The sequence below is a fragment of the Mya arenaria genome, chromosome 14, assembly GCF_026914265.1.
Source record: "Mya arenaria isolate MELC-2E11 chromosome 14, ASM2691426v1".
Taxonomy (NCBI): Eukaryota; Metazoa; Mollusca; class Bivalvia; order Myida; family Myidae; genus Mya; species Mya arenaria.
Window position 1 is genome coordinate 59,585,380 of NC_069135.1, and position 12,217 is coordinate 59,597,596.

Sequence of the window (12,217 nt, forward strand, 5' to 3'; positions counted from 1 at the left end):
AATAAGTTGAGTTGAGTTGAGTTGCAGCCATGCGTCCGCTTACCTATACACTGTTTTACGTTACACGTGTCCCTCTGTGAGACTTCCCCTGTACAGTCCGCCCCATGAGGCCGGTTCATGTCAAACAGGCATATTCGTGCCCGGAACCTGATTCCGTCCCCACACGTCTTCGTACAATCGGACCAACTGCTCCACTCGGCCCAAGCACCGTCCGCTAAAATGCATTTATAAACGTAATGTGAAACAACATGCTTCACTCGGCCCACACACCGTCCGCTTATATACATGTATAAACTTAATGTGAAATAACATGCTCCTCTCGGCCCAAACACCGTCCGCTTATGTACATGTATAAACATAATGTGAAATAGCATGCTCCACTCGGCCCACACACCGTCCGCTTATGTACATGTATAAACATAATGTGAAATAGAATGCTCCTCTCGGCCCACACACCGTCCGCTTATGAACATGTATAAACATAATGTGAAATAGCATGCTCCACTCGGCCCTGACACCGTCCGCTTATGTACATGTATGAACATAATGTGAAATAGCATGCTCCACTCGGCCCTAACACCGTCCGCTTATGTACATGTATGAACATAATGTGAAATTACATGCTCCACTCGGCCCAAACACCGTCCGCTTATGTACATGTATAAACATAATGTGAAATAGAATGCTCCTCTCGGCCCAAACACCGTCCGCTTATGTACATGTATAAACATAATGTGAAAAAGCATGCTCCACTCGGCCCTAACACCGTCCGCTTATGTACATGTATAAACATAATGTGAAATAGAATGCTCCTCTCGGCCCAAACACCGTCCGCTTATGAACATGTATAAACATAATGTGAAATAGAATGCTCCTCTCGGCCCAAACACCGTCCACTTATGTACATGTATAAACATAATGTGAAAAAGCATGCTCCACTCGGCCCTAACACCGTCCGCTTATGTACATGTATAAACATAATGTGAAAAAGCATGCTCCACTCGGCCCTAACACCGTCCGCTTATGTACATGTATAAACATAATGTGAAATAGAATGCTCCTCTCGGCCCAAACACCGTCCGCTTATGTACATGTATAAACATAATGTGAAAAAGCATGCTCCACTCGGCCCTAACACCGTCCGCTTATGTACATGTATAAACATAATGTGAAATAGAATGCTCCTCTCGGCCCAAACACCGTCCGCTTATGAACATGTATGAACATAATGTGAAATAGCATGCTCCACTCGGCCCTAACAACGTCCGCTTATGTACATGTATAAACATAATGTGAAATAGAATGCTCCACTCGGCCCTAACACCGTCCGCTTATGTACATGTATAAACATAATGTGAAATAGAATGCTCCACTCGGCCCAAACACCGTCCGCTTATGAACATGTATGAACATAATGTGAAATAGAATGCTCCACTCGGCCCTAACACCGTCCGCTTATGTACATGTATGAACATAATGTGAAATAGCATGCTCCACTCGGCCCTGACACCGTCCGCTTATGTACATGTATGAACATAATGTGAAATAGCATGCTCCACTCGGCCCTGACACCGTCCGCTTATGTACATGTATGAACATAATGTGAAATAGCATGCTCCACTCGGCCCAAACACCGTCCGCTTATGTACATGTATGAACATAATGTGAAATAGCATGCTCCACTCGGCCCTAACACCGTCCGCTTATGTACATGTATGAACATAATGTGAAAAAGCATGCTCCACTCGGCCCTAACACCGTCCGCTTATGTACATGTATAAACATAATGTGAAATAGCATGCTCCTCTCGGCCCTAACACCGTCCGCTTATGAACATGTATAAACATAATGTGAAATTACATGCTCCACTCGGCCCACACACCGTCCGCTTATGTACATGTATAAACATAATGTGAAATTACATGCTCCACTCGGCCCACACACCGTCCGCTTATGTACATGTATAAACATAATGTGAAATTACATGCTCCACTCGGCCCACACACCGTCCGCTTATGTACATGTATAAACATAATGTGAAATAGCATGCTCCTCTCGGCCCAAACACCGTCCGCTTATGTACATGTATAAACATAATGTGAAATAGAATGCTCCTCTCGGCCCAAACACCGTCCACTTATGTACATGTATGAACATAATGTGTAATAGAATGCTCCTCTCGGCCCACACACCGTCCGCTTATGTACATGTATAAACATAATGTGAAATAGAATGCTCCTCTCGGCCCACACACCGTCCGCTTATGTACATGTATAAACATAATGTGAAATAGCATGCTCCACTCGGCCCTAACACCGTCCGCTTATGTACATGTATAAACATAATGTGAAATAGCATGCTCCACTCGGCCCTAACACCGTCCGCTTATGTACATGTATAAACATAATGTGAAATTACATGCTCCACTCGGCCCAAACACCGTCCGCTTATGAACATGTATAAACATAATGTGAAATAGAATGCTCCTCTCGGCCCAAACACCGTCCGCTTATGTACATGTATAAACATAATGTGAAAAAGCATGCTCCACTCGGCCCTAACACCGTCCGCTTATGTACATGTATAAACATAATGTGAAATAGAATGCTCCTCTCGGCCCAAACACCGTCCGCTTATGAACATGTATAAACATAATGTGAAATAGAATGCTCCTCTCGGCCCAAACACCGTCCACTTATGTACATGTATAAACATAATGTGAAAAAGCATACTCCACTCGGCCCTAACACCGTCCGCTTATGTACATGTATAAACATAATGTGAAAAAGCATGCTCCACTCGGCCCTAACACCGTCCGCTTATGTACATGTATAAACATAATGTGAAATAGAATGCTCCTCTCGGCCCAAACACCGTCCGCTTATGTACATGTATAAACATAATGTGAAAAAGCATGCTCCACTCGGCCCTAACACCGTCCGCTTATGTACATGTATAAACATAATGTGAAATAGAATGCTCCTCTCGGCCCAAACACCGTCCGCTTATGAACATGTATGAACATAATGTGAAAAAGCATGCTCCACTCGGCCCTAACAACGTCCGCTTATGTACATGTATAAACATAATGTGAAATAGAATGCTCCACTCGGCCCTAACACCGTCCGCTTATGTACATGTATAAACATAATGTGAAATAGAATGCTCCACTCGGCCCAAACACCGTCCGCTTATGAACATGTATGAACATAATGTGAAAAAGCATGCTCCACTCGGCCCTAACACCGTCCGCTTATGTACATGTATAAACATAATGTGAAATAGCATGCTCCACTCGGCCCTAACACCGTCCGCTTATGTACATGTATGAACATAATGTGAAATAGCATGCTCCACTCGGCCCTGACACCGTCCGCTTATGTACATGTATGAACATAATGTGAAATAGCATGCTCCACTCGGCCCAAACACCGTCCGCTTATGTACATGTATAAACATAATGTGAAATAGCATGCTCCACTCGGCCCTAACACCGTCCGCTAATGAACATGTATGAACATAATGTGAAATAGCATGCTCCACTCGGCCCAAACACCGTCCGCTTATGTACATGTATAAACATAATGTGAAATAGCATGCTCCTCTCGGCCCAAACACCGTCCGCTTATGAACATGTATAAACATAATGTGAAATTACATGCTCCACTCGGCCCACACACCGTCCGCTTATGTACATGTATAAACATAATGTGAAATTACATGCTCCACTCGGCCCACACACCGTCCGCTTATGTACATGTATAAACATAATGTGAAATTACATGCTCCACTCGGCCCAAACACCGTCCGCTTATGTACATGTATGAACATAATGTGAAATAGCATGCTCCTCTCGGCCCAAACACCGTCCGCTTATGTACATGTATGAACATAATGTGAAATAGCATGCTCCACTCGGCCCAAACACCGTCCGCTTATGTACATGTATGAACATAATGTGAAATAGCATGCTCCACTCGGCCCACACACCGTCCGCTTATGTACATGTATGAACATAATGTGAAAAAGCATGCTCCACTCGGCCCACACACCGTCCGCTTATGTACATGTATGAACATAATGTGAAATAGCATGCTCCACTCGGCCCACACACCGTCCGCTTATGTACATGTATGAACATAATGTGAAATAGCATGCTCCACTCGGCCCAAACACCGTCCGCTTATGTACATGTATGAACATAATGTGAAATAGCATGCTCCACTCGGCCCACACACCGTCCGCTTATGTACATGTATGAACATAATGTGAAATAGCATGCTCCACTCGGCCCACACACCGTCCGCTTATGTACATGTATAAACATAATGTGAAATAGCATGCTCCACTCGGCCCAAACACCGTCCGCTTATGTACATGTATTAACATAATGTGAAATAGCATGCTCCTCTCGGCCCACACACCGTCCGCTTATGTACATGTATAAACATAATGTGAAATAGAATGCTCCTCTCGGCCCAAACACCGTCCGCTTATGTACATGTATAAACATAATGTGAAATAGCATGCTCCTCTCGGCCCACACACCGTCCGCTTATGTACATGTATTAACATAATGTGAAATAGCATGCTCCTCTCGGCCCACACACCGTCCGCTTATGTACATGTATAAACATAATGTGAAATAGAATGCTCCTCTCGGCCCACACACCGTCCGCTTATGTACATGTATAAACATAATGTGAAATAGCATGCTCCTCTCGGCCCACACACCGTCCGCTTATGTACATGTATAAACATAATGTGTAATAGAATGCTCCTCTCGGCCCAAACACCGTCCGCTTATGTACATGTATAAACATAATGTGAAATAGAATGCTCCTCTCGGCCCAATCACCGTCCGCTTATGTACATGTATAAACATAATGTGAAATAGCATGCTCCTCTCGGCCCACACACCGTCCGCTTATGTACATGTATAAACATAATGTGAAATAGCATGCTCCTCTCGGCCCACACACCGTCCGTTTATGTACATGTATAAACATAATGTGAAATAGAATGCTCCTCTCGGCCCACACACCGTCCGCTTATGTACATGTATGAACATAATGTGAAATAGCATGCTCCACTCGGCCCTGACACCGTCCGCTTATGTACATGTATGAACATAATGTGAAATAGCATGCTCCACTCGGCCCAAACACCGTCCGCTTATGTACATGTATGAACATAATGTGAAATAGAATGCTCCTCTCGGCCCACACACCGTCCGCTTATGTACATGTATAAACATAATGTGAAATAGCATGCTCCTCTCGGCCCAAACACCGTCCGCTTATGTACATGTATAAACATAATGTGAAATAGAATGCTCCTCTCGGCCCAAACACCGTCCGCTTATGTACATGTATGAACATAATGTGAAATAGAATGCTCCTCTCGGCCCACACACCGTCCGCTTATGTACATGTATAAACATAATGTGAAATAGCATGCTCCTCTCGGCCCACACACCGTCCGCTTATGTACATGTATAAACATAATGTGAAAAAGCATGCTCCACTCGACCCAAACACCGTCCGCTTATGAACATGTATGAACATAATGTGAAATAGAATGCTCCTCTCGGCCCACACACCGTCCGCTTATGTACATGTATAAACATAATGTGAAATAGCATGCTCCTCTCGGCCCAAACACCGTCCGCTTATGTACATGTATGAACATAATGTGAAAAAGCATGCTCCACTCGGCCCACACACCGTCCGCTTATGTACATGTATGAACATAATGTGAAATAGCATGCTCCTCTCGGCCCACACACCGTCCGCTTATGTACATGTATAAACATAATGTGAAATAGAATGCTCCTCTCGGCCCACACACCGTCCGCTTATGTACATGTATAAACATAATGTGTAATAGAATGCTCCTCTCGGCCCACACACCGTCCGCTTATGTACATGTATAAACATAATGTGAAATAGAATGCTCCTCTCGGCCCAAACACCGTCCGCTTATGTACATGTATGAACATAATGTGAAATAGCATGCTCCACTCGGCCCTGACACCGTCCACTTATAAACATGTATGAACATAATGTAAATTAGCATGCTTCACTCGGCCCACGCCCCGTCCGCTAAATCATACATGTATAAACGTAATGTGAAAAAACTCGGCCCAATCTTCGTCCGATTATATACATGCATACACATAATGTGAAACAACTTATATATATATAATAATCATGAAGTTCATAAGCGAACAGCAGTTTTTTTGGGCGTTTATGCATGTTATCTTTATCTAATAACTGTGATAACTGGGGTGGCATTCAATATGCGACTTAAGTCAATATTACAGTCATACATTATTGACTTATTCCACTCTCTGGGTCGGATATTAAAAACAAGCAATCCGATTAGCTACACCGTTCTTAAAGCCAATTGAAATCAATATTGAATACCAGCCTGGTCTTGGTAAAAAAATCGGAAATTGTGCAAACTATATATTATATATTTAGTTACTTCAGAGTAGTATATATCCAGTAGAAATGTAAATGCTAGTGTAAGATTTCATTCATGACATATCAAAACGAATCACCAACCTGGACAAAGTCCCTGGCTACATGTTTTGGTTTCCATGGCGTTACCAGGACAGTCCGCCCCATGCGGTGCGTTGCTGGAGAACGTGCAGGTTCTCGATCGCTGTTGTTGTCCGTCATCGCACGTTTGAGAACACGTGCTCCACGAGCTCCAGTCCGCCCACGTTCCATCCACTTAAAGAGAAAAACAACTTTCAACTTGTCCTTACAAGTTAAAATACGCATTTTCTCCCAACCCAGATTAGTAAATCCAATTGTCTGGCCATGCTGGAAATCATTATGTTGCTCACAGGCAAAGATAAAAAGTACCCGTATGGAACAGATTTTTACTACGCACAAAATAGTTCCAGCGAAAAAATACACTTTTCTATATTTTGATTTACTGAGGTTGGATGAAAAGAATCACCATGGCCGCTCGTGTAAACGAGCGTAAGATAGGTTCACCCAACCCTCGCGCAGGGTCTTCTGCCGTAACTCAATTCTAAAAAAAACACCCTACGCTCTGCTTCGGATGAAACCTATCTTACACTGGCGGCCATGGTAGCAATAACAACGTAAAATAATAATTTAATGTGGTATATTAAAGTGATATATCATTTTAAAGGTTATGTCATTACAAACTCAAATATGCACATTTTTTCAAAATCCATCAATTTTTGACAGAATTATGGCCCTTTTAATTTTACATTTTTATCAATTTTTCTGCCAAAATAGGTCAAATTCAAAACTTCGGAATTTAAATGAAATAAATAATGCCAAACAACACATTTTGTTTATTTTCTATAAATTTATTACACATTCCTAAATATCAGAACCTAAACAAAGTTTTAAGCAAATTATTTTACTTTAAAAAAATGATGAAAAAACGTCCATTTTTAAGAAATTTTAAAATTGCTTTATATTTTGAAGAATGAGCTTGAAAAAGGTAAAAGACAAAGAACATTTACATTCTTCCATTCACTGCTTGACTGTTGCATTTTTACAATTAATAGTATTATAAATAGGAAGATTAAAGGCAAACAAAAAATTAGTTGCCATGGTAACCATTCAATAAAAATACAAAAATGCTTTAAACATCGCTTTTTGTTAAAAAGGAGAATTATGTACATCTTGCCATGATTTGCCTGACAGTTGTAATAAAGGTGAACTTCAACCCATCTAGCAATTCTGAATATTTCAATATAAGTATGAGATTGTCAGCAATTTTCAAGGTTAAATTATAAATATAATTGTATACAAAGTATGACCAAATGATTAACAAATAACAGAAATATTTCATTGACTGAAGCGGACATGCTAAAAAGTATCACATTGAAAATACAAAGGTTTTTAGACAACAATTACAGTTTCTTAAGAAAACTAGACTCTATAGTTACCATGGCAACTGTTTAAAGTGACACTCTTATTCAGTATCAATGCATACACATGTATAACAAACATATACTTTGACTGTTAACCCTTTAACAACTTACTTCATAATTCATTTTTGGAAAATATTAAGTATTGATAAAAATATTGTAACCGTGTATTTAAGCTGAAAAAGCAAAGATATTAAATGATTGGTGAATGCATAAAGATTTATTGTGATCTACTATGATCTCAAATGGTAGAAATACTGTCTTTTATGCACATTTCCTTCAAGTAGAAGTAGGCATCCTTCATTAGAACCATTGTTTTCAACATTTATTCATCCTTTTTGGAATAATAAAACAAAAGTATTAATTGTGGTAAATCTTATGTGGGAGTAAGAGTGCATCTTTCAAAGAACTGACTTTTTTTTAAATTGACATGGAAACTATAAACACGAATAATACCAGATAATGTTTAGAAACAAACATAAGGACAATATTTCTGTTTCAAACCAAATTTAAAATACTTTTGTGGTTAATTATTGGAATCAAAATGTGCATAGATTTGGAATCATAATGTCCATGCATGTATTTGTAACCATTCATAACAAGTTTTACACATAAAAAGAAAACATTTTATATGGAAACATTTTCACTCTATAATCACTCAAAAAATGAAGAAACTGTTCATGCTGTACAGGGGTATTTGGAAGTGCAGATACTTCTTATTGCAAGAAAATTAATCCTCTTTGCACTACACTGCAATCTTGGATATTGCAGGAATTGAGAGAGAATCTGTGAGACACTTCATGGTATGACTGTTGCATGATAGAACCACTGTCAAATACTGAAAAATACTGTCAAATTACACCAAGCTGTTTTTTTCTCAGAAACCATCATGAGCCTGAAAATATAACAAAGGAATGTGTTGATTTCAATACACATGTTCACAAAAGAAACTACATGCATTCAGTTTATATGGCAACATACATATACAGATGTATACATACAGTGTAAAAAGGTTTTATCACAATTAATTAAGGGAATACATTATATTACCAGATTTTGTCTTAATAAAGTTGACATACATACAGAGAGAAATAAGGATTTTCTAATTTAAAACTTCATACTGTTCAACATTTTTGTCCACTTTTTGTACAAAACAAATTACCTTTTCTCTATAATAATTTATTTTTCCTTTCAAAATTATTCCTCAAAAAGGTCAACATTATATTTTTAATAGAGCAAATAAATACAATTTGACAAAAAAGTACATACAATTAGGTTACTGAATCTGCATCAGTCAGGTGAGAGTGAAACTGAAAGTAAACAGAAACATAGATAATTATGTATTATTCAGAGAGGGACAACTATGTATATGTAATGAGGTTTGATGTCTATACACAGTTTGGTATTTACCAGAATCAATTTAAGAATCAATTCAACTTTACAGCTCAAAAAAATGTCAAAAGCATTTATTTTACAAATAATAAAATATGTCATCATACAAAATGTCACAGTTTATAAAGAGTTCTCAATAACTTCAGGTATAATTTAAAAGAAAATGGCATGTTCATGAGATCTTCTCTGGTAAATATGCATCATAGTTCTAAGTTACCTCAGTTCTGCAATCCTTCCCATCATTCTGACTGGCTGAATTTGAGTGGTATGAATGTATTCTATGGCTTTATTTCTCACTGAAAGGAAGAAAAGATTAAATAAAAAAGGGAAAAAAGACTAATAAATGACAAAACTGACCACCCATGAATTGGCAGACTTACTAATGTGTAAAAATACTCACAATATTTAGTCAAAAAGGAAGAACAGCCATTTATGGAATGTGAAGTTTAAAATAATTTCAAATGAATAATCAAAACATTGAGTTGAAAATTTATGACAGCAATTGAAATCCTATCATAACAGGAATTCCAATAAATCTACAGACTAATAATGTTTGGAAAGTTGAATAATTTTTACAGAGAGTGATTTTATAATCCAAGTAACTATACAGAACATAAAAATGTTTCCTGAAATTTACACATTAAAACATTGATATGTTGAAATTTGAAACTTTCCAATTGTTATTTAAGTATTAGTTACTTGGTGATAATGTATGATCTATAAACAATTAAAATTGGTAGGCATCCAATTAACTGTTTAGAAGATTAAAAAAATGCCTACTTTCATAGTTTCAATTGTGAAATGCCTATATATAAGCCAGCCTTCATTTTTCTTATTAACCAATAAAACACTAAATGGAAACTTGGCGTTGTAATTTGATTAATTGGGTTTTGGTTGTCGAGCTCTTTTAAGTTATTTAATATGAATTTGTCGGGCAATGCCCGTGGCAGAAACATGCGCATAAACAATAACAAACTTCAGGTTGACAGATTCTTAATTAATAATATAGAATGGCTTAATAAAAAATAACTGCCAATTCTCCAATAGTTTATTTACATTTTTTAAAACCGAAAGTGACCAGATCCTTAAAGAACCCGGCCTGTTTATTTCATTAAAACCAATCACAATATCCAAAATAAAAACAATTGCAAATGTCTTATAATATTTATTCAAATTATAAAATATTTGACCAATGTTCATGCAAAAGAATTGGCAACTCCTAATAAATAGCATTCTAAATATAATAAAACAATGATATGCATAAACCTTCCTCAATGTTTACTCAAAATAAATTACTATTTACAGAGGTTGGCATTTTAAAAGTAAACAAAAATTACTTCCTGGTTAATTCGGATACTCTCGGCTTTTAAGGTTGCATGCCTTATGAGTCATCAAATTGTTCTTGTTTTTGGCCACTCTCAGAAAAGATGTGTTTATAAATAGCCTTTGCGGAAAAATGCGACAGATTACTGAATCAAATGGATAGTATCACTGTGTAGATAAATGAATGAATTTTCAGAAATTCGATGATGCATTGTTGTTCTCTTTCGATTTGGACCTATAATTCAGCATGTTTTATCCCCTGTTTCAGTTTTTGTCAAAATAAAAGCAGAAAATATACATAATAATTCATTAAAGTTATACTCACCGATGCAGGAGACGTCAATGTATCCTTGTAAAGCATTGACAATGAAAACAATTCTTAAAATATCCGAAATCGAAAGTATAAAATGACAGTCAAAACGTCCCAAGACCGGCAGAAAAACGACATATTACAAAAAATGCTTGTGAAACTTTTTGCTCGTTTTATTTTGTTTCACATAATTAGATAAAACCCGTACTACAGTTGATAGATGATTTATTCATGATTATTTTGGTACCATTTTCGGCAGTAAGTATAAATGTTTGCAGGAGTAATATCCATTGGAGTGAGGAGTGGTATTAGCATTGTGCAGAATAGGGAAGTGTAAAAAACGACGTTACGTTGTTATTGCTAGCCATGGTATATTATTACCATCTTGTCTACAGGCAAAGATAAAACAGCAGTCGCATGGAACTACATTTTTCAATATATACAAAAGAGTTCCAGCGAAAAACATACAGTTCACAATATTTTAATTAACTGAGGTTGGAGGGAAAGCATCTACCATGGCCGCTCGTGTAAGAACAGTTCATCCAAACCCTCGCGCAGGGTGTTCGGGATTTTCCGCAAAAAAATACACTCAGATTGGGATGATACTTATAATCTTTAGCCAAACCCGAATTATTCAAAAGCTTCTAAGCGTAACTAGCTTACGTATATTATTTCAATTACTCACTGAAATGTATATGCTTTTGCAAAACAAAAAGTAGTTTATTTTTTGTATCACGTATTTAATCCTTTTAAAGTCGCAAACGCATTAAAACAGATAATATAACACAGTTTATACTAAATAAGAAATAGTGTGCTGAGCTTGGTCCTGTAAAAGGAGACGTAAGATGTATCGAGAAATTGAGGCATGTATCGTCAAAACCTTACACAAAGAGGGTCATACGTCCGTTTCACTTACCTCTGCGCATGACTTTGACTAATTCCAAAGTCCAAGTTCGCACACTTACTGGTGTGAACTTTACTTCGATAAAACATTGTAACAATACTGTAATAATATGTTACCAGGACAAACGCCCGTGTTGCAGTCTCGACTCTCGGTGCTGTCGCCCTCACACGGTTTTCCCGGGGTCCCTCCGTCCCCGTACGAGCAGCTCCGGTTTCGGGTCACTCGATCCGTGCCGCACGTGACCGGACATGAAGTCCATGTGCTCCACTCCGCCCAGGTACCGTCCACTGGTGATAGGGTATTTATTATTATTTATGTATTCAGTGTTTGTATACCACGTGAAAAATTACGTCATGTAGATTCT

At 38.2% G+C, this 12,217-nt stretch overlaps 1 protein-coding gene and 1 long non-coding RNA gene across 6 annotated transcripts in view; both read right to left on the reverse strand.

Annotated features, from left to right (window-relative positions):
- LOC128218100 (SCO-spondin-like) overlaps positions 1–12,217 on the reverse strand; it is a 61,430-nt gene that overhangs the window by 38,165 nt on the left and 11,048 nt on the right. For both annotated transcript variants that reach the window (XM_052925641.1, XM_052925642.1), the window contains exons 9-11: positions 11,970–12,140; positions 6,570–6,740; positions 44–214 (exon numbers count right to left, since the gene is read on the reverse strand). In XM_052925641.1, coding sequence (XP_052781601.1) covers positions 44–214; positions 6,570–6,740; positions 11,970–12,140 — 513 coding nt within the window. The remainder of the gene's footprint in view (positions 1–43; positions 215–6,569; positions 6,741–11,969; positions 12,141–12,217) is intronic.
- On the reverse strand, positions 7,187–11,053 carry LOC128218101 (uncharacterized). 4 transcript variants are annotated; one of them, XR_008258321.1, is made up of 4 exons: positions 10,654–10,672; positions 9,534–9,612; positions 9,194–9,234; positions 7,187–8,819 (listed from the first exon to the last, which is right to left on the reverse strand). It is a non-coding gene; the product is annotated as an uncharacterized LOC128218101 (long non-coding RNA). The 4 variants fall into 4 exon arrangements; XR_008258322.1 differs by lacking the exon at positions 10,654–10,672 and adding an exon at positions 10,583–10,601; XR_008258320.1 differs by lacking the exon at positions 10,654–10,672 and adding an exon at positions 10,965–11,053 and having other exon boundaries at positions 7,188–8,819.